At 39.0% G+C, this 23957-nt stretch overlaps 1 protein-coding gene across 1 annotated transcript; it reads left to right on the forward strand.

The window, feature by feature from the left end:
* The first annotated feature begins 3680 nt into the window (after positions 1-3680).
* On the forward strand, positions 3681-22265 carry LOC592147 (polyketide synthase 2). Its single transcript, NM_001252084.1, is given in 5 exon segments — positions 3681-4342; positions 10982-11436; positions 12034-13520; positions 15001-15094; positions 15531-22265. Coding segments are annotated over 4 exon segments (7821 nt in total). The 5' UTR covers positions 3681-4342; positions 10982-11012; the 3' UTR covers positions 21347-22265.
* Positions 22266-23957: the final 1692 nt, after the last annotated feature.

The raw sequence follows: 23957 nt of genomic DNA on the forward strand, positions 1-23957 counted from the left end.
CTTTACACCCATGCGCATCATTTCTTTCATCCATCTTGATTATGGGACGTACCAATTTGGTGACGGGGAATTCTAATAACTGAATTTCCCGAAGTGGAAATTGTCAAAGCACCTTGGAAGCGGAACAAGGAGATAATTTGTTTGACTTCATAAGACCAGGAACTGGCGATTTAAAGTTTAAATGCCCTGAAGAACTTTGGGTGGATCCATCAACCATTCTTTCACCATCATAACAACATGTAGGCCCACTAGAAGAAGAAAAACATATTTTGTTGTTGTATAGTTGAGGTTAAGTGCCATGCCAAGTTGAATCCGGTTGTTGTCTTTTTAAGCAAGTATTAGATTCAGGAAAATTTTAATTTATGCTTGATGATCAATCCATTCTCTAACGCTAAATGAGAACTGGAAATATACGGGCGCATATCAGCTTTAATTCAAATGCAATGATTTGGCAAAGGAAAATGGACCTTCCACATAAGATCGATCCCCCTTCTTCTCGTATAATTTGAAGGTGCAGTGTGATGACAAATATATATAAGAACAATCTACGGTAATTTATAACCAACGATGCTTTATTCGACAGCATCTTTACTCTTCACTATGAAATCAAATTCAAGATCCAAGAGCTATACTTTGATCATGATGAGCTTTCAAAGTTGGTATACTTTTTAGATACACACTGTATAGTTCAAATATCAAAGGACAAACCTAAACACAACTGCCGCGCAACTTGATATGTTCTATTTATAATATTCTAGGTATTGAAGGGAATAGGACTTCTGTTTCCAAACGTCGGAAACTTTTGATATTATAAAGGGAAGGAGGGGGTCGAAACTCGGTCGATCCTGAAGCTAACTTTCCTATTATGAATATGAAGTGTGAGTGGTATTTTTTAGATACAGAATTTTAAAAACTTATATTAGGATTTTATTTCAATAAAGCCTTGATTTCAACATATTATTTAAATGGAATAAAATCATATATTGACTAAATCAATTTTATCTAAAATTCATATTCTTTTAATATGATGGGGACATGTGATTTGTCAATATTGTGGTGAGACCTCCCCCCCCCCCAACAACAACAAAAATGAAAAGTGAAAAATGAAAAATGAAAAATGAAAAATGAGAAATTGACAAATGAAAAAACGAAGAAAAAAATTGGTAAAAAAGGCAAAATTAAACAGAACAAAATCATAACAACCCCAAAACAAAACAAAACAAACAACTACAAGAATATGGTTTAGGAAGAAATGTCGCGATCTGCTATCTATCAAGTGAACATTTTGTGTACGCCCATATTATAAGGTTCGACCAACATGTCTTGTGTAAGGGGTCTGAAATATAACAAGGGATAGGGGGTTCTAACTAATTAACGAACCCCTGCAACACAATGCTCAAATGTAGTTAGCATGATCAAGGAGAAAGAGAAACTGAAATTGATGAGGGAATCACGGTTGTTTGTGTTCATTCATATTTCCTCAACAATATATCATGTCTAATTTGCCTACGACCCCTCCCTGTTCCGGGAATCAACTCATTAGCGATGCCCCGACATTGGAGTTCGTAGTAAACGAAACAAATAGCCAAGCTTGGCTTGTAAACATGGAGAGGTGTAAATAGGAGCTGCTGCTAATAAATAATTTCCATGTGTCTTTTCAATGACATAAGACCTGCAAAGATGCACTTGTTACATCAAAGATATGCCCTTAATTCTATAACTCTTACATTTTGCTCCTAGCATGATGACGATCATAGTTTTTTTTAATTTTTAACAACGTTTGGTTTTAAAGTGAACAGGTAACATTTGTTTAAGGTTGATTTTTTTTTAATTGAAAATAAAATTCAACGACATTTCTTTTCCCCTCCACTGCTTTGATTTTGTTTCTTGCATTTAAAGATAAAGGTGAGTTCTGGTAGTATGATTGCATTGTGAAAGAAAAGGTGTGGAATGGATCAGAAAAAGATGATCATAATAGCATGTAAGTATTGTTGGGTACTGCAAGGTTCTGGGGTCATCAAAAATAATCAAAATCATCATGAATTTGGCCCAGTCTTGGTAAAGTAACAATCAATGTACAGTGTACACATAAGATGTATATGGGACAACACAAATGGTGTCGGGTCTATAGTACTACCTTGATTTCCTTATCTTTCTATGCTCATTACTCAGCCAGTATACATTTTCTTCCAAAATTGTTTGTCACATGACATTTATTTGTAATCTTGAACATTCAGTGTAAGTTTCGTTAGATTCTGTGAGAATTTTTTTATATTTTTTTTTACCAGAACTCAAGTTTATCTTTAAGCATGAATTCATATCGCGATATTCCGCATGATGATAACTCTATAAAATGCCACACAGGCCTGGGGTATCAGATAAAAAGGAAACGGACAATTTTCTAATTGCAGAATCAAGCGCCTCATTCAATTGCATAAATGCTCGAACATATGGTTATGATTAATCACATCGGCTGCAATTCTTATCGCACGTGATAGTTTGCAATCAACTATGACTATATCAAGCAATGCCTTTAATTGAAATGAGTAAAGGACAGACGACTTTTGGAGAAGTGAATAAAAATAATCCCCACACACATTTAATATTGTAATGCTAAATGGATTCAGATTTTTTCGGCTTTTGCAATTCGGATGCACTTCTCTGTGGCCACATTCTTCTACATCTATTTCCAGTTATTTTGATATAACACACATGGGAAGTTCTGTAGTTGCATTGATAACACATCTATATTCATCAATTAAGATAAAAACAATTGGATAAGTTATCATCAGGGATGTTAGGGGTTTGTCGATGGGAGGGATCATTTTTTTATTTTTTCAATCAGCCTCGTCAGGGTGGAAAAATAAAAATGGCGTAGTCCTAAACTGCGCCACCCCTGGTGCTATTACATTTCATCAGAAGTATAGGGCTTAGTAAATCAAGATATAATTCGTTGTATAATCCGTGTTTTATACTATATTTTCTTTTGAGCGTTCTATGTTTATAATATCATGGTATATATTACATTATATTATTCTAATTTTAAACTTATCCCTTCAGCTCGTGCTGCTGGTCAGTTCTTATAGACCAATATTATAAATAAATATACGATAATACTACGATGTATGTCTTGTAAGAAGATGAAGAGCAGTGTAACAGCGATGCTATTTTTTTGAGTTAATGAAACACTTCCGATTTGTTACATGTGTAATGACATGTATGATCAATGTCTAACCTTCATTGTCTTCAATTTCCAGAGTATTTTGCATAGTTTTGTTTTAGAATTCACTCTCCATTGTCATGGTGTTTGGGGAATGGCATCATTTTTTCAACTAAACTGATGTTTCTGCAAGTCATATATTAACGTTTCTTTGTATTTACAGGGTAGCATTTCCTTCGGGTTTTGATTAGAGTTCGCAAACGGGTATAGGGCAGTTCCAAGGGATGCACAGATACTGTGTTGAAACTGTAGAATTTGAGGGAGAGGGAGACCTAGAACGAAAAGGGAAACACTGTGCAAAACTTTTGATGACTCATCTGGGAAGTTAGATTAGCAGGCAAGGCAAACTCGTTGTCAGTTTCTGGCTTGAGGTCTAGCCATGCACCGATACAGCGTATATAAGTCTTTGCGCATTAGAGAGCCGACAACTCCTATAGAGAAATAGAACCCCCTCCCCTTCTTTCAAACTATTCAGCTTTGGGGTTGTTAAAGCTTGAACCACGACGGGGGAACGTGTACAGCAGTCCTTCTCAACTCACGAGATTTAATTAACGAGTTGTCGAGGGGGCTTGGTATATAAACCCCTCCCGTCGGACGCTCTTATTTAGCGAGGGTATTCTTGAACCGGTCTGGATGGACGCTTTTGGTTCGCTGGAAGTTTTTTTCGTCTGGAAAGGTGTGCTTTAAAAAGGCGAGGAGGGGGTAAAGAGGTTCATTCTGCAAAAGGTTACTTAGTGGAGTAGACGTGCATACATCGGACATTGTAAAGCTTGAACTAACTGCGGAAACACGCACATGCTTGCGGAGCATAGAAGGGTCGCCATTTTCTCATCTCTTTATCAGCTTGAAGAAGAAAAAAAAGTGTATCCCACATTGGCGAATTTTTATTTCGGGAAAGAGTCGAATCATCATTTTTCAGAAATCTGAAGCGTATCTATTGAATTTTCTTGGAGAAATTCGGAGGTTGTATTTTGCCAACTAAACATTTGGATCCATGATGTCAGGATAACTCCTAGGGTAGCCATTTTACACTCGGTTAAAGTTGGAGGATCGCTAACGCTCAACCATTGATTCTGGTAGAAAAGGAAACTCCACGCACCAGAATGAAGTTGTCAAGAAACGGTAAGTTTTTGTTATTACAATGCTAGTTATTGTTATTTGTTATATTTTTTTCTTCTCTGTTTCTCATATTCGGCCTTTCATCCAAACCTCATTCTGATTCTACCTTTTTATTATTTATTCGTTATCAATTGCTAAAGCATTCTCCCCCCTCTCCTATCGTGATATTTTCCACTTTCTTTACCGGGGAACAGAGAGTCTTTAGTTTGTTATCACAAGAAGTCACATTTGACTGTATTTCTGAAAATTATACAGTTTAATAAGCAACGGGTTTGCGAAGGAAAAATGTTTTAATGGAGAAAGAGAAGTTATTAAAGGTAATTATCGATTTCCTGAAGTATGAGAGCAGTACAATAATCTGCTCGGTGTTTTTGCTTGTACTGGTATGACGCAATCATATAGGATCCCTATGTCTGGATGACACCTGTTGTTAAAGGTTTCAAGGGTATAGGCCCCTGTGCACATAATTGAAACATTTACGGAAGTTCCTACTTCAGCCATGGGGGTATTATAAAAGCAATAACATGCTTTAAACTATTGAAATTAGGGTATCCGAATGGTCGCCCGTTTTTATTTTTTATTTAGTCATGTTAGTTATTTGTTTTACGCTTCTGATAATCATCATTTTCTTGACATCTATTTTATAAATACTAAAATATTTTGTAGACCTTGACTAATTTATTCAGGTATAAATAATGATTTCATTTAAATTAATGTAGCGCATCTTAATTTTGCACGGACTGACCCTTTTTTCTAATGTGATGCTCGTTTTAATTTCCTCCATCTTTTTCTTCGGTATTTGCAGTTTCACTGAACAAGCGCCATTAATCTATGTATTCACGTAATAGGAATAGAGTCCACTCATGACTAGATTTATAGGAATGATATGTATTTTAGAGCTATAACGTGAAGATAGTCGGAATAATGTTACACTCAGAAATCTGTCCGATGAAAGATCAGATTAAAATGACGTCAACTTTTCTTTCACGCATACATGTACATGAATTATCAAACTAGCGAGACAATAATTATGCAAGTCATAAACTAGATGTGTTGTAGCTCCCCCCCCCCCCAAAAAAAAAAAAAAATGAAAAAAAAATGAAAAAAAAAATGAAAAAAAACATCAAGCGCCCTTAGAGTTTTAGAGTTTGGTACAGATCAATATGTATTATTCGGGGGTGAGTAATAATTCCAGTTAATTAACCTGGAAATGTACTTTTACTTTCAAACCAATGACATTTCTGAGAGTAATAGAAATTTTGCTTCAAATGAAAATGTAATATTGTTTAGTTGAATAAATTACAGCGACTCTCAGACCTAGCCAATTTGCATCAAAATTATCTGGAAATTTATGGATAAGAAAAATTATGCCTCGATTACTCTTATTTAAAACTACTTCAAACGTTGTTTAAAAAAAGGAATACTCTGATCATCAATTATTTTCTATTATATCAGTAATACAGATGGGAAATGAATTTCTGAGTTTGTGGCACTAGTCATTAGAGAAGGAAATTGAAGTGAATGATTTCAATGACTTCACATATTGGACCTCCTAAACATTAATCTAAACCAAATGGCCGGATATATTATGATGAGGATTAAAAATTCGTCAGACCCATCACTCGCTTCAGATAAACATCATGTCCACATATCGTCCCCTCGATCGCTAACTTCTGTTTCAAGTTTAGGGTGCGTATTAAAACTATTCATGGGGGGGGGGGGGGGTCACTAGGACTATCTCTATTTTTGTGTGTGGTCCTTATACAGAATTATCTGAATTTGAAATGCTTGTCATGGCAATAGATGAGCAAAGGTGTATCAAATTACAATGCTGAAACCAGCAGTGGAGTATCCAGTATATTGAACATAAAGCCTGTGTACGCACCCCCCCCCCCCAGAAAACACTTATGAGTCTACAGCACGTAGGGCTGTCCAGAAATAGCATTCCAATCTCAATTGGGAGGAGAATCCACAATTTTAGATATGCCATCAACCAGAAATAGTGTCCATTTTTTTCTTCAGAGTAACACAAATGGGAATACATGGAGGTAAAACGTGCGTGGGGGCAGAAACCCTCGATTTAAACCTCTAATCTGCCCTTCCGACTTGACTGTCTAGTCTCGATGGCGTAGCCATGTGGGGGTCCAGGGGGACACACCCTCCTCCATTGCAAATACAGGTCAAACTCAATCAAATCAAGTAGATATGTCTTGTAGGAATATTTTCCTGCTGCTAGTATTTGAATTATGTATATATTTTTAGTGCACTATTCATTTCCTAGGCGTCCCTCGTCATATTTTTGTCAACTTTTAGAAGGAAATATATAATTCGTGCCCCTCCTTTTTACATTGAACTGACATTATGGGGGTCTTAGGGGGTTCTGAATAGAGTTAATGTAAGGAAGCTTTTAACTCGCGTGGAAGGAAGAACCCATCTTAGACCGAATGATGATGAAGATGATGCCAAAATATGACAGGAATTTCTTCATAAAACAGATTAAAAATGTCCATGGATGTAAAATGGATGACCTTAAAATAGAATGGTGGCTTGGGGTTATTCTCGTGCCACTACTATGTATATCAGCCAGTGCGTTACATATTATAATTGAAACCTATCCTCCGAATGTAGAATGTTATTTTAAGACTGAGGCAAATAATTATTATGGTTTACAAATAAAGTATCACACTGAATACTATCATAGTTGTGTTAACATGAGTTAAAAATTCCAATTACGCTCATCGAGTTTTATTTACTATTGTCGTTATTTCCGGCATTTTAATTCCATGATTTCTACTTGATTTCTTTCCGGTACAATAAATAAGGATGAAAATTAAGTGCTTTGTCCTGATTTCCGCCTTCCTTTGATGCTTTCTTATCTATTATATTTTATATTCATTTAATTTTTTTAAAAATTCATTGCATCTTTCTCTTTTTACTATCATTTATCAACAACAAAACCTTATTCTTATGCTTTTTCTGCTAGTTTTATCCATTCAGAGATCATATTACATTAGGATTATAATTCATGATACCGTATATATTGACTCGTTGGTTAGAGAAAGCTTGAATTAGACCTACACGTATTTAAAGAAAACATAATCACACCAAATCTAAAATTTACCTCAAATCCTAAAGACAGGAATTGTCACATTTGATGAGTATCCCGCTGTCACACCCAAACAACAATTGACAGTCCTAATTATAAACTACCGTCTGGTTATTCAGGAAAAAGAGAGAAAGAAAGCCCGTATCGGCAAGCTTTAGTTGTCGAAATACTCCACTTCCAGTTTGCATTAGACTCGATTTTCCTGTTCTTTGTTTCCAGTGAATGACTCGGAGGAAGGAATGATTTTTAGGCGATTTAAGAACTAATTACCAGCCGTCATTCATATCGGTGTTATTACTGTGGGTTTTTAAGCAGGTTTGCAACAAGTGGGTAAAAACCTAAATTGAATGAAATAAGTACAGGAACCGATACAATTTCAATCCAAATATGACTAGTTCAGCTACATATTTTTTATAAAGCTTTTGAATTGAACTTGAAATTCCTTCTATTGGAGGAGACAGTAATCTTCCAACCATTATGCCCGTATTACAATATTACCTACGCACCTTCCCTATACGATAAGGTGAGAATTACATGGAAATTGTGTACAATCATATGTACTTATTTCAGTTTTGCTGGTCTAAGAAGCCCCAGGTATGATTATTCCTATAATAAATTGTACGATAACAAAATCATAGGTTTAAGTCTTTTGGACATTCTCTATCTTAATCGAATTTCACATTTATATCAAATACAGCAGATTTCTATTACTACGGATTTTGTACATACAATGAAACGGGTTCATGACCTTTCAACAAGTTTCCTACAGTATAAAGACCAGACCGGAAACCGGTATGTCAAACTTCGTCAGAGGAGGGGGTACAAGTTCTTTCTCTGCCAATATCTCAACCCTGTAAAGGTCAAATTCTTTTACCTCGCCTGTGACATTCTAATAAAGCTAACATCACAGCTATAATGCTTGAAATAAATGTTAAACAGATAATATCAAAGTTCTGAATTATCATTAAATCGAAAAAACCGTGACAGTACAATAACATTGTCAGTGCTAAAAATGAACTCCGAAAGTATTTTGTTTTCCTTCGTTGGCTTTGTGTCTCTAAAAAGGTGGGGTGCCGTGTACTTTAACAACATGTTGCCATCCCAGTTGGACGGTAATAATTCATTTCTCTAATTGATAGGGAGACTAAATGAACATGCAAATGAAGAGAGAGAGAGATAGAGAGAGAGAGAGAGAGAGAGAGGGAGAGAGAGAGTTGAAAAACAGGAGGGGGTTGTAAGCCTTAAGGGCGTCAACGGACATCAACATTCAACAATCACGTTATTAATAATAATTGCCATCAATATTATTGGTTCATTGTGACTTCTTTAAAAAGCCTTGCTGTATATGTTAATGTGTGTTTATACATTTATTCCAATACCTTGATTCTATTGTACTAGTACAATACTAGATATAATTTAATCAATTTAAAGCTTCAACATTGTCAAATAATTTCGACCTATAGCCATAAGAAATATTACACTCCACGTCCGATATTAATTGGCCCTAATAAAACAGTCATCCTGATATTACGCAATTAATATAAGTAATTTCCTGCATTTGAATTAAAGATCCAATGCTGTTGAAATATGATAACACAACGCTGAGAACTGTCATGCAGAATGTAAAGCGCAGGAGAGTAAAATAGTAAAATCTGTAACAAAAAATTATGATAATAACAATAGTAATAATAATTATAATAATAATGATAATAATAAATAAATAAAAAGGAAAGACAAAAGTGTCTATTAAGAATAAAGCGGAAGGTATGTCCTTTATTTCATTATTGATCATGAACGTTACCATAATTTGAAATAGGCACCGTATCTAAACTATTATCCAGGAAAATTGGTATTGGGCGTGGCCAGAACAAAAGTTTCTGTGTACTCTCAAAGTTGTATACGTAACTTTCTTTTTTCTCGCTCTCCTTGAAAAAACACAGCAATGCTGAAGTGAAAGATCATCTCAGTATAATAATGGATATTTTGGAGAAGCTAGCTTTATCTCTTCACCCCTAAGATTAAAATACAAATATTTGCGGGAACAGTAAAAGTAATCGATAGAAAATGAGGAAAAAAAATCATTAAAAACTAGACATAGGAATATTGAATGATTGTACATTTTTAACAAAATAGATGATTGAATGTGCTACAAATGTAGGATTGGGTTTTTTCCCGTAAATTGTATATTATTTCATTAACTATAACAGCAATACAACTAGCTATTAAAAATACAATCTTTTTTTCTTATAATAACATAACTCAATTAACTTAATACAAGTCATAAATAACGATCGATTAAAAAAATAGGAATAATAATAACAATTGTGCTTATAAAGCGCTTTCCACCGAAGTCTCTAAGTCTAAGCGCTAATTTTGAATGAAATCAGAAGAAAAAATAATAAAATTATGCTTAACTTACCCCCCCCCCCCCATACACACACACACACACGCGCACGCACATAAATACACCCCTTCCCAATCCATACACGGGGACCCCAAGTATAACACGGATACAATGTTGCAGCCATGAATCAATCTCATAAGACACGGGAAAGCACAGATGAGGACTATCAGTATATCATGGGTCCCGGCGGAAATGAATGTTAACTGCTAGCTTGAGTGTGACATCCAAGGCATGTCTGTACCCCATAGCCATATAACCAGCATCAGAACTGCAATCTCGCCGAATAATACCTTGCGACCAGACCAAACCCCCCCCCCCCCCCAACAAAAATTAATAAAATTAAGCGACCGTCTTTTCAGGAGGGGTAACAAAAAGTTGCATTTATCATCACACCATTAATTTTCTTTGGAAATAATGACTGCATGCACTATGCGGTATTATACAACACCTACGTGGATCCTTGTCATTTGATTGGACGATTGTTGGTCACATGATATTCAATAGATGGTATATTGCACGGTCGTGCATTTTTGGTTATATGCGCCGTGCATTTTTGGTTATATGCAGACTGCGCACCTCTCTGCTGCATGTGCGCGTATCCCTGCGTGTATCTGACGCGAAGCTTAGGCAATCTGCATGTAATAGAGAAGGCTTGACTCGAACTTTAATTTATCTTTATAAGGAGTAAAGCATAATTTGTTGATTAACGTTCTATTAGGTCTTCTTCGATGTTGTATAAAACAAATAATGAATGTTTTTCATTCGTTTAATAGTGCAAATATTTTCATTCGTTGAAAGATTAACGTTAATTCTATTCAACTCGGCTGACGCCTCGTTGAATAGAATGTTCATCTTTCAACTCATGAACATATTCGCACTATTGAACTCATAACCATTCATTATTTGTATACTAACTAATCAAACTATTATGAATGATTTGTTAACATTTGTTAACATGAAGCTCACTATGTACATACAATTTTGCATTTTTCCCTAAAATATTTAAAGATATAACATTTTTTTTAGGGGTCAAGATTTTCAGACCTTGCCCAGGAAAACCGAACCAAACTGTTGTTGAATAGTTTCATTGATTATCATACATTTTTTTTCCTTCCTTTTTCCAAACATTCAGATTAATCTTCTCTTGTTGGTCACCTTGAGTTATGGACGATAGTTGGAGGGGCGCTACAGGCGGCCACAGAAGCCGATCAGGAACCCTCCGAGGAGCGTTCTCACTCTCACGAGGAGCACGCCTCACCAAGACTGTCTCACAGGAAATCACCGGCAAGAAACACAAAGCCGCCATCATGAGTTCCATCGACGACCCCACCATGCCCATCGACAAGAAAGTCGCCATCGTTGGCATCGGATGCCGCTACGCAAACGGCATCAACGGCGTCCGCAAGTTCTGGGAGATGTTGGCCAAGGGGATGGACTGTACCACGCCGCCTCCCAGTGATCGCTTCGATTCATCTTTCTTCCTCTTCCCGGGAAGCAAGATACAAGGGAAGATGTACAACAAGTGTGCAGGGTATCTATCGCAGAATCCAGAACACTTTGATCGCCAGTTCTTCAGGATATCACCAGGTAAGACAATTATGTATATTTGTGCAAGATATAAAATGACTTCATATTATAAAATCATGGTTATTTTTAATGGATATTTAAAGTATTTAGGATGATAAAGACGATATTGTATTCTGCTGAGGTACACTTTAGATTCAGATCTATTAACAAACTTCATGATAAAAGTAACTTTTAGAGATTGAGCTTTCAGTTGCGCCACTCCAAAGCTTTGGAAGAATCTACCACTAGACATAAGAAAATCCTCATATGTTGCTGTCTTCCGAGTATGTTGAAGACGCACTTATTTTCAAGATCTTTTGAATATTTTTGTTTTTATTACGTGTCTGTTAAGTAGCACTATTAGGAGTTTTGTTTCCATCACAGCACAGTAAAGTATATTCGTATAGTAGATGCGCTGTATAATTGATCTAATTATAATAAGTAATTAGAAGTTGTAAACAAAACAGGCATGCTATAATTGTGTCACGTACAGTGTGCCGAATTACTTTCAAATTCAATTATTTAAGTCAAAGTACACAGTTATGTTTTTATTTATAGAGTTAAGATGTATGTAAAACATGAAACTAACTTAAATGTTTGATACATTTCGTTTGACAGAGGAAGCCAATCACCTGGACCCTCAAATCCGTATGCTGTTAGAAGTAGTCTGGGAGTCACTCCAGGACGCAGGTATCCCAGCCCATTCAGCCAGAGGTTCTAAGACTGGTGTCTACATGGGAGTGACAGCTAGTGAGTACGGTGTACTCATCGGCATGCCAAACGACAACATCAACCAGTACACCAACTCGGGAACCAACTCGTGCATGACGGCAAACAGAGTTTCATACGAGTTCGACTTCCGCGGACCGAGCTTTACAGTAGACACAGCCTGCTCGTCATCCATGTATTCCGTCCATCTGGCCTGCGAAGCATTGAAGAATGGACAATGTGAGATGGCTGTGGCGGGTGGTGTGAACGTCTCGTTGCTTCCCATCACCAGCATCGGCTTTTGCCAGGCGGGGATGCTCGCCCCTGATGGAAAATGTAAGAGCTTTGACAAATCAGCAGATGGATATGCTCGAGGAGAGGGTGTAGGAGCCGTCATTCTCAAACCTCTTCAACGCGCAATCGATGACGGTGATAGAATCTACGGAGTGATCCGCGGTGGAGCTATCGCGAATGATGGTCGCACTCCTGGTATTGCCCTGCCAAGTTATGATGGTCAGGTATCGCTCATTGAAAATGCGTATAAAAATGCAAACACCCTTCCAGAGGAAGTCGTATACGTGGAAGCGCATGGTACAGGTACACAGGTCGGCGACCGAACGGAAGCGAGTGCCATTGGAGAAGCTATGGGACTTAATCGAAAAGTAGAACAACCACCACTCTACCTCGGATCTGTCAAATCAAACTTCGGACATTCAGAGGGCGCTGCCGGTATCGCTGGTGTCATCAAGGCAGCACTGTGTTTGTATCATGAACAGATCCCTAAGGTGGTTCACTTTAGGTCAGGAAATGAGAGTGTTGACTTTGAAAGTTTGAACATTAGAGTCCCCGGTGAGCTTACAAGGTGGCCAAAGGCTGCTAAGAAGCTTGTTGGGTGCAGCTCCTTTGGATTCGGTGGAGCTAATGCTCACATCGTTCTCGAAGGATACCAACAAGGAACCAACCGAAATGAACGCTCATACTCCTCGCATGGTTCCAACGAAAGAGACTCTGGAAAACCTTCGATTCTGTTTTTGTCGGCTGCGAGCAAGGACGCCCTCAAGCAACATCTGGAGGAATGGGGAAGCTACCTCAACGAAGTGATCGGGAACGATACAAGGGCTTACAACAATGCCTTGTACACAGCAGCTGTCCGATCCACACACCACCAGTTTCGAATGGGTATCATCGCAAGGTCACCCAGAGATGCTACAGAACAGGTCCGATTGAAAATAGACCAAGATCCGAGGGTATCCTACAATGTCATCGAAGGAAAAGCCCCGGAACCACACTTGTCAGTGCATCGACTGGTATTCGTTTTCTCTGGGATGGGGTCGCAGTGGTGGGCCATGGCAAGACAGCTTATGGATGATGACGTCCATTTCAGAAACATCATCAAGGTATTTATTCAATCTGTTTCACTATCAAGCTAATGTGACATTGAAACGTATAGTGTAAGATATTCCTGTTTATCAATATGCTAAGAATCTGTAACCTTATAACTGTAACAGTAACTGAATTCCCCCAAATTATATTTTAAAGGGACGATCGAATAATGTATAAATCGCTCCCACGTCCGCTCCTTCCCAAGAAAATCAAACCAAAATTTGAGACTATTCACTCGATCTACATTAAAATTGTAATCATTACTTTAGTGAGTTATTCGAAATCAATTTTCATATTTATGGACAAATCTGCTAAAAATACGTTTACATTTACTTCCGTGGACCAAATATGCTACATATTTATAGGGGTTCCTCGATTGAGGGTGGAGGTGTTAGATCAAATTTAAGCTCAAAATTTTCCAACAAGCAAATTTTAGAGTAGTTTTTTGGACTTTCACATTTACCGACAGAGTAAACAGTGTTCTAGGAATTTCCGTCAAGAGTTTCGAATGGGAATGGGGTCACACCCCTTTCAATAAAGGCATGTTCCACAAATTTGCATTTAAAATAATGTAAGGATCGCTAAGTATTTCTTCATTATTTTGATCTCGAATGTCTGCAAAAAGACACATGGGAAGGTTCTAGTTCAAGTTTTTACCGGTAGCAACCGGTACGCCACGTTGGCATATTCCCAAAGTCTCCTGAGATTTTCTGGATCTATTTTTGTCTCTCCCGTCTCTCTTCACCTGAAATATCACTGTTAAAACGGAAGCGTTCCTGGCTCGTTCTGCTGCCCCCGTCATCACTTAATATCACACAATCACGTTAACCTTTCACGGGCTTCATGCTCCCTGTAACGTGTAGTAATGTAATTTGCTTGGTTAATACGCGAGGTTGAAAGGGTTAAAGGAGATTTCTGTTTATAGTGTCGGATGAATTCTAGAAGGTATTTACACAGGAAGGTCTGACCAGTTTAACATTAATCACATTTAATGTACCTCTATCGACCTCAGACGATAGATAAGGGTGTTTCTGATTCCTCGTTGCGTTTTTATGATAAAAAAGTTATATTAAAAAGCAAAATATGATTACTCAAACGGTAATTCGAATGCATTTCATGTCAGCTATACAGTCGAACTTGCCTCAGAGACCCCTCGATCAAAAGACTACCTGTCTATGAAAAAAAATAAATTTATCTCTTGAATATAGATTTCTCATTTTAAAATGTATTTAAGGGAACCTGTGTAGACGGACCATCTGCCTATCAAGACTAATATTTATTTCTCTTCAGTGGTCTGGATATTAATTTGACTGTACACATGTTGATTGCATGGTCTGGCCGATAATTCCTCTCCATTTTGGCTACTTTAATTTAGCTCGGTTTACATACTGCGTATATTTACTTGTATTCTGAGACAATATAATGAGAAAAGTAAACACGCATAAATATTAAAGGTAGCATCCCATTTTTCATACTTGTTATTTTTGTTTACAGCGCATCGATAAGATCTTGACAAAGTGTGGAGCTAAGTGGTCTTTGATACATCTACTCACAAGAGAAGCGGATCGAGAGAAAATCAACCAAACAGGTAATCAATTGCTCTGTTAAACTTGGTCTATATACATGATTATAATCATATTCTAAATTGATGTGAAAATGTATTCATATTTTTCTCTCTCACTCTCTCTCCACTTTCTTTGTGCATGAAACGTGAAATCATAATTCCCCAAAAAAGTATAACTAAATCTCTGTAATTGATAATGATGCACATCCATGTATTTGAATGGATATGGGATTCGATATATCAGTAGTTTTGGCTACTTTACATTTATTTGTATGAATGAAAGTATTTGAAGCACAACCTACCCTCCTCTCTCGTTGATTAAATCATCCTTTCAGTGTATGCATGTCAGGCGGTATGTATCAGTAATTATAAATGATGAGTATACATGTATATCTGTTTAGCACTTCATTATATATTCTAAATCGTTATCATATTATTTTTGGTGATTTTTTTTATACAGAAATCGCCCAGCCATGTATCTGCGCCGTTCAAATTGGTATGGCAGAGTTCTACCGCATCCGAGGCATCACTCCAGATGCCATCGTTGGCCACAGCGTGGGGGAGGTAGCGGCAGCCCATGCTGCTGGTCTCCTGGCTCTAGAAGATGCTATCCGATTGATCTACACCAGAGGGAGACAGCTCAGGAAAACAAGTGGGATGGGAAGCATGGTTGCCATCCTGCACTCGGCAGAGGAAATCCAAGCCAGACTAGAAAGCAGCGAGTATGTCAGTGTCATCGACGTGGCAGCAATCAACAGCCCCAGTCAGATAGTGCTTTCTGGTGACAAGGAATCACTCGCTGCCTTCTCGGAGAATCTCAGGCGAGAAGGGATAAGGTGCGTGACGCTGAAGGTTAACAACGCATTCCACAGCTACCAGCAAGAAGAGATCAGGAAGGACTTCCTGAAGAAGGTCAAGTTCTTGGATTCAGCGGCAGCTAGGGAGAACTTCAACATGATACCTGTTGTGCCTTTGATATCGACGGTTTCCAACCAGTACCTTGATAGGGACCAGGTCAACAGCGCTGCCTACTGGTGGAAGAATGTCAGACAACCCGTCCAGTTCAAGATGGCAATCGAGAAGCTCCTCCAAGATGGCTACAATTGCTTTCTAGAGATCAGTCCGCATCCTGTGCTATCACCTGCTATAAGGGACACTCTAGGAACATCAGTGATGAACAACAGCAACGTGTTTGTAACAGGTTCCCTTAGGAGACCATCGGATACCCGAGAGGTAGCAGATGACAGAGTGAACCTCCTTCGCTCAATGGCGAAACTTCATGTTGAGGGCTACCCCTTCGATCTTCATCATCTCTTCCAGGAGGGTCCTTACAAAGTGATGTCACTCCCAAGCTACCCATGGCAACGCGTCCTCTGTTCGGCAACTACACAGAAGAGTCACAAGATGTTCAGGTTTCCCATCAGTTGTCATCCACTCTTGGGTAAGCAGCAGCACCTCTCACACTTCAGCGGAGAAAATTCTCCAAGAGTGTGGAGATCCAAGTTCTCGAAATCAACTGTGCCCTGGCTTCGAGATCACAAGCTTCAAGGTAACATCGTCATCCCAGCAGCTGCTCACACAGAAACTATGATTGCTGCAGCAAGAGAAGTCTACCCTGATTCCGAGGTTGTAACGCTGAGGGATGTGAAGTTTGAAAGATTTGTGTTCGCCTCAGAGCTTGAGGGTGTCCTAGAAATCAGTCTTGAGACAAGATCACGGGAAGCTCTCTTCGCTCTACGTAGCTACAACCAAACAGATCGCAGCTGGACACTTCATAGTAAGTCATCAATTGATGCACCAGGCAAAGTGCGCAACTCAATTCATCAGATTGAGGAAGGATTCCACTCCGTGAAGCTAGCAACAGACGACATCAGAAGAAAATGTCCTTATGAGACCGATCAACAAGAGTTCTACGCCAGGCTATGGCGAGGCGGTTTCCATCTTGGTGAGACATTCAAGTGCGTCAACACAGCTTACTTCAGCCATGACTACAACGAGGCGCTGTTGTATGCATCTGTGCCAGAGGCACTCGAGCGAGAATTCAAGCTGTACAACTTCCACCCTGCACTCTTTGACAGTGTCTTCCAGGGCTTTGGTATCTGTCAGATGTTCCAAGAGCAAGAGAAAGCACGAACAACGAACTCAAATTTCAGAACCTGGTTCCAAGTACCACGTTCTGTTCGTAAGATACATATGAAGGGCAAGGCACCCACTCAAATGGCATTCCATGTGAAGATGACCAAAGCGAATGGTATCACATATGGTAATGCCGTTGTTGCTGATGCTACGAACCAGAGAGTTTTCGCACAAGTTGACAGCATGATGTTCGAGAATGTACATTCCAATGAGCCAGAGGAGAGAGTTCAGTTGTGGAGAAGAGAATGGGTACCATTTCACATAGAGGTTGATGACAGTGCCCTTCGTGTCCCACAAAAGGTACCTCCACCAACCAGACCACTCAGTGCAATAGGCTCAGAAGCTCCAGGTGCAATAATCATCATCAAGGACAAGCAAGGTGTATCAATGGAACTGAAACGGCGGATGGAAGTTGAGAGTGTAGTTAGCGTCCTAGATCCACGCATTCTCATTGACGGTGACGAGAGATTCCGCCGAGTACTGCGTTCACTTGGTATGGTGACAGACCTAATCCTCCTCTCTCCCCTGGATGTGAAGCAGTTTGGAGCGATCGGAGGTATCAGTAAGCAGAGCTTTGAAGAATCACAGACGATGACAGCACTCTCTCCCATCAGCCTCTACCGAGCAGTCAGCCGACACGACACTAAACCCAAGCCAAGGTTGTGGGTTATCACCAGAGGTGCACACTCTGTCATGGATGTTGACGTGGTAGACCCCATGATGGCTCCAGCTGGATCATTCGGATTGACACTCATGCATGAAGACCCGGAGTTTCCTGTAGTGACTGTGGATCTCCCGTCATTACAAGAGCCTGAAGAATCGGCACATTGGTTATACCAGTACATGAAGTCGGCCCCGAATGAGGAAAACTATGTTGCTCTCAGGAGAAAGGTACCAGCTCCAGCTGGTGACGATCCAAAAGAACTCGCCTTTGAAGCTCATGCCATGCGCATCATCATGCAACCACAATCAAGCTTCTCTGCTCCTACTCTATCTACAAATTGGCAGGTCGATCTGAATGAGAGCTTGAAACAGAAACGTCTCACGGTCAAGCAGAGTCATGAAATGCCAGCCAAGACATCTGACAAGGAACTCGCCATCAAAGTAACGGCTTTCTCTGTGCAGCAGCTAGTAGATGCAAATGACAGGAAGGTCGGATGTGGATATCTCTATGCCGGGAAGATACTCAGCTGTAGTGAAGAGGTGCAAGTCATGTTCAGAATGAGAACCAACGTCCTTGGATTTCGAACCGGAAATCAGATCACTGCATCTCTCCACGCTAAGACATCTGACTTAATCCCCATTCCAGCTAACCTCACACCAATAGAGGCTATCAACATCGTGCGAGATTACCTCCCAGCCTTCGTCGCTTTCCATGATACACTGAAACTCACAGAGAATGGCACAGTTATTGTCTGTTTATCATCTCTTAGTGATCGAGTTGGCCTGGCGACGACACATCTCGCACTTGAGCAGGGAGCTACAGTGTTCATCCATGTAGAATCAGATGATGGAAACATCTTACCCGTCGAGAAGCTCCTTGGAATCCTCGGTGATTCCAGAGTGGTTATCACTTCGAATGAGAACTTCAACACGCTCATCAATGACTTCTCTGTGGATGTTCTGCTGTTTGCTGGAGAGCTTCCTCACGATACAAGCAGTTTGAAGAGGCTAGTTGGGAAACTGCGGCCTTTCGGAACCATTGTCCAGATCCATGGAAGAGACGCCGTTGCTGGGGATTCTAGGATCAGCAACTTGCCTCCTAACATCTACTTTCTGTCTATTGACATGGCTCTTGGTCGGTTCGAGGATATGCGTGCACGCATGCAGGATGCAATGTCCCGTCTCTTGCATCTTTTCAGCGTCCACAATGGCTTCCAGGCACTCAAGTCTCTCACGGTCCCAACTGCTCCAATATCTAAGTTGGCACGATCTCCCCATGCATCACTCGAGGAGATAACCGTCAACATTGATGAAGACAGTATTCCTGCCACTTTGAATTTCGATGATATCCACTTCACTGCTAATCCAAAGGCATCATTCTTAGTGACAGGAGGTTCCAAGGGATTCGGACTATCTATGGTAGAGTGGCTGGTTCAATGTGGAGCTCGTCATGTCTACGTCATCTCACGTAATACACCAGAAGAAGAGACGATCTTAAAATTCAAATCATTCCGTGATTCTGGAGCTAGGATTACTCATCTGAAGGTTGATATGGGGCGTGAGCATGAAGTAGAGAAGGCACTCCTGGCCATCAAGGACAACGAAGACCAGCCACTTGAAGGTATCTTCCACTGCGCCACAGTCTACAATGATGCAATCCTTCGTCATATGACTACTGAAGCTTGGAATGACGTCATGATTCCAAAGGCGTACGGCTCACTGATTCTTCACCAATTGACAACCAAACTTGGTTTCCCAATCAAGTACTTCGTGATGATGTCTTCGATTGTAGAGATGATTGGCAATGAAGGGCAAGGAAGTTACTGCGCTGCCAATAGTTTCCTGTCCGCATTATGCAGCATGAGAAGGAAGATTGGCCTACCAGCCACTCTGCTCTGCCCTGGGGTAATCAACACTCATGGGCATGCCGCACGTGAAGGGTTTGTGAAACGATGGGAGAACGTCGGACTTGGAAGTCTACCTCCTTCAGAGATCCTGAAAGGCCTGGGCTGCATCCTAGCCACCGACTATCCAGAGCTTGGCCTTACAGGTGCTGTTGACAGGCGTGAATATGCAAGAGCTTTTAGCGTCATGCTGTCACATCATTTCAGTGAGCCTGGTGGTACATTTTCCATCCTCAAGTCACTTTTCCCTAACCGGGATACATTCCTGGCGGCTGACACTGACATCAGAATGCGGATTAGGTTGCTCACGCCAACAGAGGCTAAGGGAGTGATCTTTGCAACACTGTCAACTCATTTGGTCGAACGTTTGGGTCTAAGTGGAGATGTGTCTCAAGACGCGACACCCATGTCCTTGGGATTGGACTCCCACATGTCCACGGAGTTGAGTAGCATCATCCATGAGAACTTTGGTGTTACTTTGACAGCAATGGAACTCCTCAATGACAGCTTGACCCTCGGGAGCCTTACAGACACCATCTACGAACGCGTTCTTTCCTGTGACGATGAGGGAGAGGAGGCATCAACACAGATCACTCCGACACTGAATATTCGAAGTGAAATGTGGTATCGCATTGAAGACAACCTTGATACGCCGGCAGCACAGTTGATCTGTTTCCCATCTGTTGGTGGTGGCCCCACTATGTTCCTGCCGTGGAAGAGTCATCTGGCTGAGTACGACATTCAGATGATAACGACGCAACTCCCTGGTTGGGAACGCCGTGAGCATGAAAAACCACTTCATAATATCAACGACATCGTTAGTAAGCTGGCCGAGGCACTTATGCCTAGACTGCTACAGGGACGCTTTGCTTTCTTCGGACACAGTCTCGGTGGTCTCATCGCATTCGAGTTGGCTCACTATCTATGGAAGAACTTCAATGTATACCCTGCGCATCTCTTCATCAGCGCCTGGTATGCACCAACCTTGCCTTACCCACATCCTGAAGAGCTAGAGGTGACAGGAGATGTCTACAGGAAGATGCAGCGCATCCTGACCAGCCACCTGGATTCAACCAGGACACCACTTCCTGATGCCATGCCAATCAAGTTCAGCTTCCTTGATCAGTCTGTTATGAACAACGTCCGCCTCATGACCCGTCTCATTCCAAGCATTGAAGCAGCCATCATTACCTGTAAGAAGTATCGCTTCAGACACAAAGACAAGCTTCCTTGTCAAATGACCGTCTTTGGAGGCAAGAGCGATCCATTCGTCAACCCCTCACTCCTAGATGACTGGAGCAAGCAGATCTCACCAGAATCTCGATTCAGGAAGGTCCTTTACCCTGGCAAGCATATGTACATCCTCTCTGCTTCCAAGCATCTCTTGAAGGAGATTATGATTGCTATGCGAGTGATGCAGACTAACCAACAACCACCATCCACCCCGCCACCTATACCTGTAGCAGATGTCAGGCCTTTGTCTGCTTCTCCTACCGTCGCATCGGCTCCACCAGATCCCAGCGAGGCTGAGCATAAGCCGGTGCCTAAGCCTCGCAAAACAAGCTTCTCCTAAATGTGAGTTCATGCGAAATGTTGAAGTAATCAAAGAAATATAAGGACACTCGTATGAAGGAGTGAATAAGTAAATCAAATAGTATTATTCATCAATGATTATCGTGTTAAAACATGCACTGTTTCTTGTGATATTAATGTAATTGTATTTGAGATGATGTTGTTGATGCTGACATAATTAGTATTATAGTGATTTTGACATGTATGTGGTTATAGTCCGCGTTTTTAACGAATGGTGTATCTTGTTGTCTTTGTGATCCTCTCTATTTCTCTATCTTTCTCTCTCTCTATTTCTCTTTCTTTCTCTCTCTCTTTCTCTTTCTCTTTTTTCTTTCTCTCTCTCTCTCTCCCTCATTCTCTCTATCTCTCTTTCTTTCACTCTCCTCCTCATGCTCTCTCTCTCCCCTATAGCCTCTCTATATCTTAATCATTTCTATTACTTTCTTATTTTAATATGTTAAGTATTTCGCTTGTAATGTAATGAACTTTCGATCGCTCAATCTTAATTGATGAGGCTCGTAAAACGGCCGGGCAATGTGCAATACAATGTAAATAGATTTGAACAAATTGATGTAATATGAATGACAATGAATATTTTCATCTATATATATGTATCAGATGAAACAATATTGACGTTTATTGCATTCATGAGATTCTCACCGTGTCTTTCAATTGTAAATATATAAGTAGCTAACATGTCGTGTATATTGTCATATAGAAATGCTTCAATGAGATATCATTAAGAAACTGTAAAATACGATTCAATTTATAAAGTATTACGATATTAAATAAATGTTATAATATGCACTCTTTGGAAATGATAAATTAGTTATTCATGTTCACTTTAGTAAAGTATTTATGGTATAATTCCCAGTAAGATGTGTATAATGTCTATGTTATGTCAATGTAATGATATGAATAACAATATATAACAATTGATTTGACACGTTCTCAAATCTTTTTTTGTTCTGCCAAAATTAAGAATGACTATATAGATAGAAAATTTATATTAATAATTGGAGTTATTGATGATTAACTGCAGTTTACATCTTTAAAATATTTGTTTTCTTACCATTAAACCAAGTGCAAATTGTGTTTATAGCAAACTGAAGAAATGCAACAGTTTGCTTTTATTCACATGTAAGATATGTATATAGTCTGTGTAATGATTATTTGTGTAGTAAAGGGTCACATGCATTGATTTAATTTTTCTTCAAATTTCGGTTATCCCCTTCGTCATTTGCATTTAGAAATGTGATTTTGTATAAGAAACTTTCTTCACAAAAACAAAGCAAATGAATGCGTTCTCAGTCATGTAAGAAAGGAAAGTAAAGTATGATTTCTAATGCGGTTAGGTCGCCTGTGGCTTCACGTCACTCACAATCAGTTGGTATGGTATTTCGAATTGATATTAGTCAATTAAATCAATTTAAGTTAATAATATACTGTACCATTCTTTTCAATGTGATATAATTAAATACACATTTGAAAATTATATCACATTATTTCCACATTGAGATAAAGTTCGTGTGTGTAAGATAAGGTATGATATGAATATATAAGAAGTTGAATACAGAAAATGCAATTAAATTTGAGATCCGTTTACTTTATTATTGATGATGTTCTTCCAATTTAGCATATGATTAGGAATCATGTATTGTTGTTCGTATTTAATTGTAATAATTGCTGACATTATTTGTGATAAATTGCTTTTTAGAATAAGTTAGAAGGTAATGTATCATGGTCAGTAGATTAAGACCTGGGCTCCGACTTTTAAAGAGTCATGATTGATCCAAATCAATCGCATTTCTTCTAATCAATCGCAAGTTTGCAGTCTCCTATCTCCTATGTACATAGTTGCGATTGATATCAATCGCAAAAAAGTTGTGAATAATATCAACTATTTACAAGACGGGGCCCTGACGTGCAAATAAATATAACTATATGACAGTTTATGTAGTTTTTATATAGATATACTTGATTGAACATTACAAATATACATGTAAATGATTAAATGTTTTTCACTGTTCGTTTTATGATTGTATGGAAATGGATTATTGATTATACGACTGTATGAGATGTTAAATTGTTTTAAGACAGTTCTTTATTATTCAGTGTTGTGCAATTTCTCGTTTATTAAGATATCTATGAACCATTTGTGCCCATGCAAAGGTATATGTGTATGGAAATATTAATTTATTATTTACATGACCTATGCATTTGATAAGACATGGCTCTACACTTTTACGTGCCTTATAATTGCAAATTTTATAGTATCTTGTTTAATAAAGGATATTTTGAAGTGCGTGGTGACGCTCCTTGTATTTTGAACAGTTTGATTGTTGACATTAAATAGTTTGTTAGACGTACGATTAAGCTATACCCCTACGTAATATCTTGTATATGTAATATATTGTATGTACATGAAAATTAATCCTTCTGTAAGTTCTGTTTGGAGTTTGAAGTTTGTTTAAATTGCAATGTATTGATAATATGTTACTTTTACATGTGTACGGTATATTTGCATTTTTTAACATATATGTTCAGATTAGATAACTTTGATGGATATTTTATTCTACATGTTAAGATCATGAAGCAACACTTTACTAATT

The sequence above is a fragment of the Strongylocentrotus purpuratus genome, unplaced genomic scaffold (genome assembly GCF_000002235.5).
Source record: "Strongylocentrotus purpuratus isolate Spur 01 unplaced genomic scaffold, Spur_5.0 spur5_scaffold_11, whole genome shotgun sequence".
Taxonomy (NCBI): domain Eukaryota; kingdom Metazoa; phylum Echinodermata; class Echinoidea; order Camarodonta; family Strongylocentrotidae; genus Strongylocentrotus; species Strongylocentrotus purpuratus.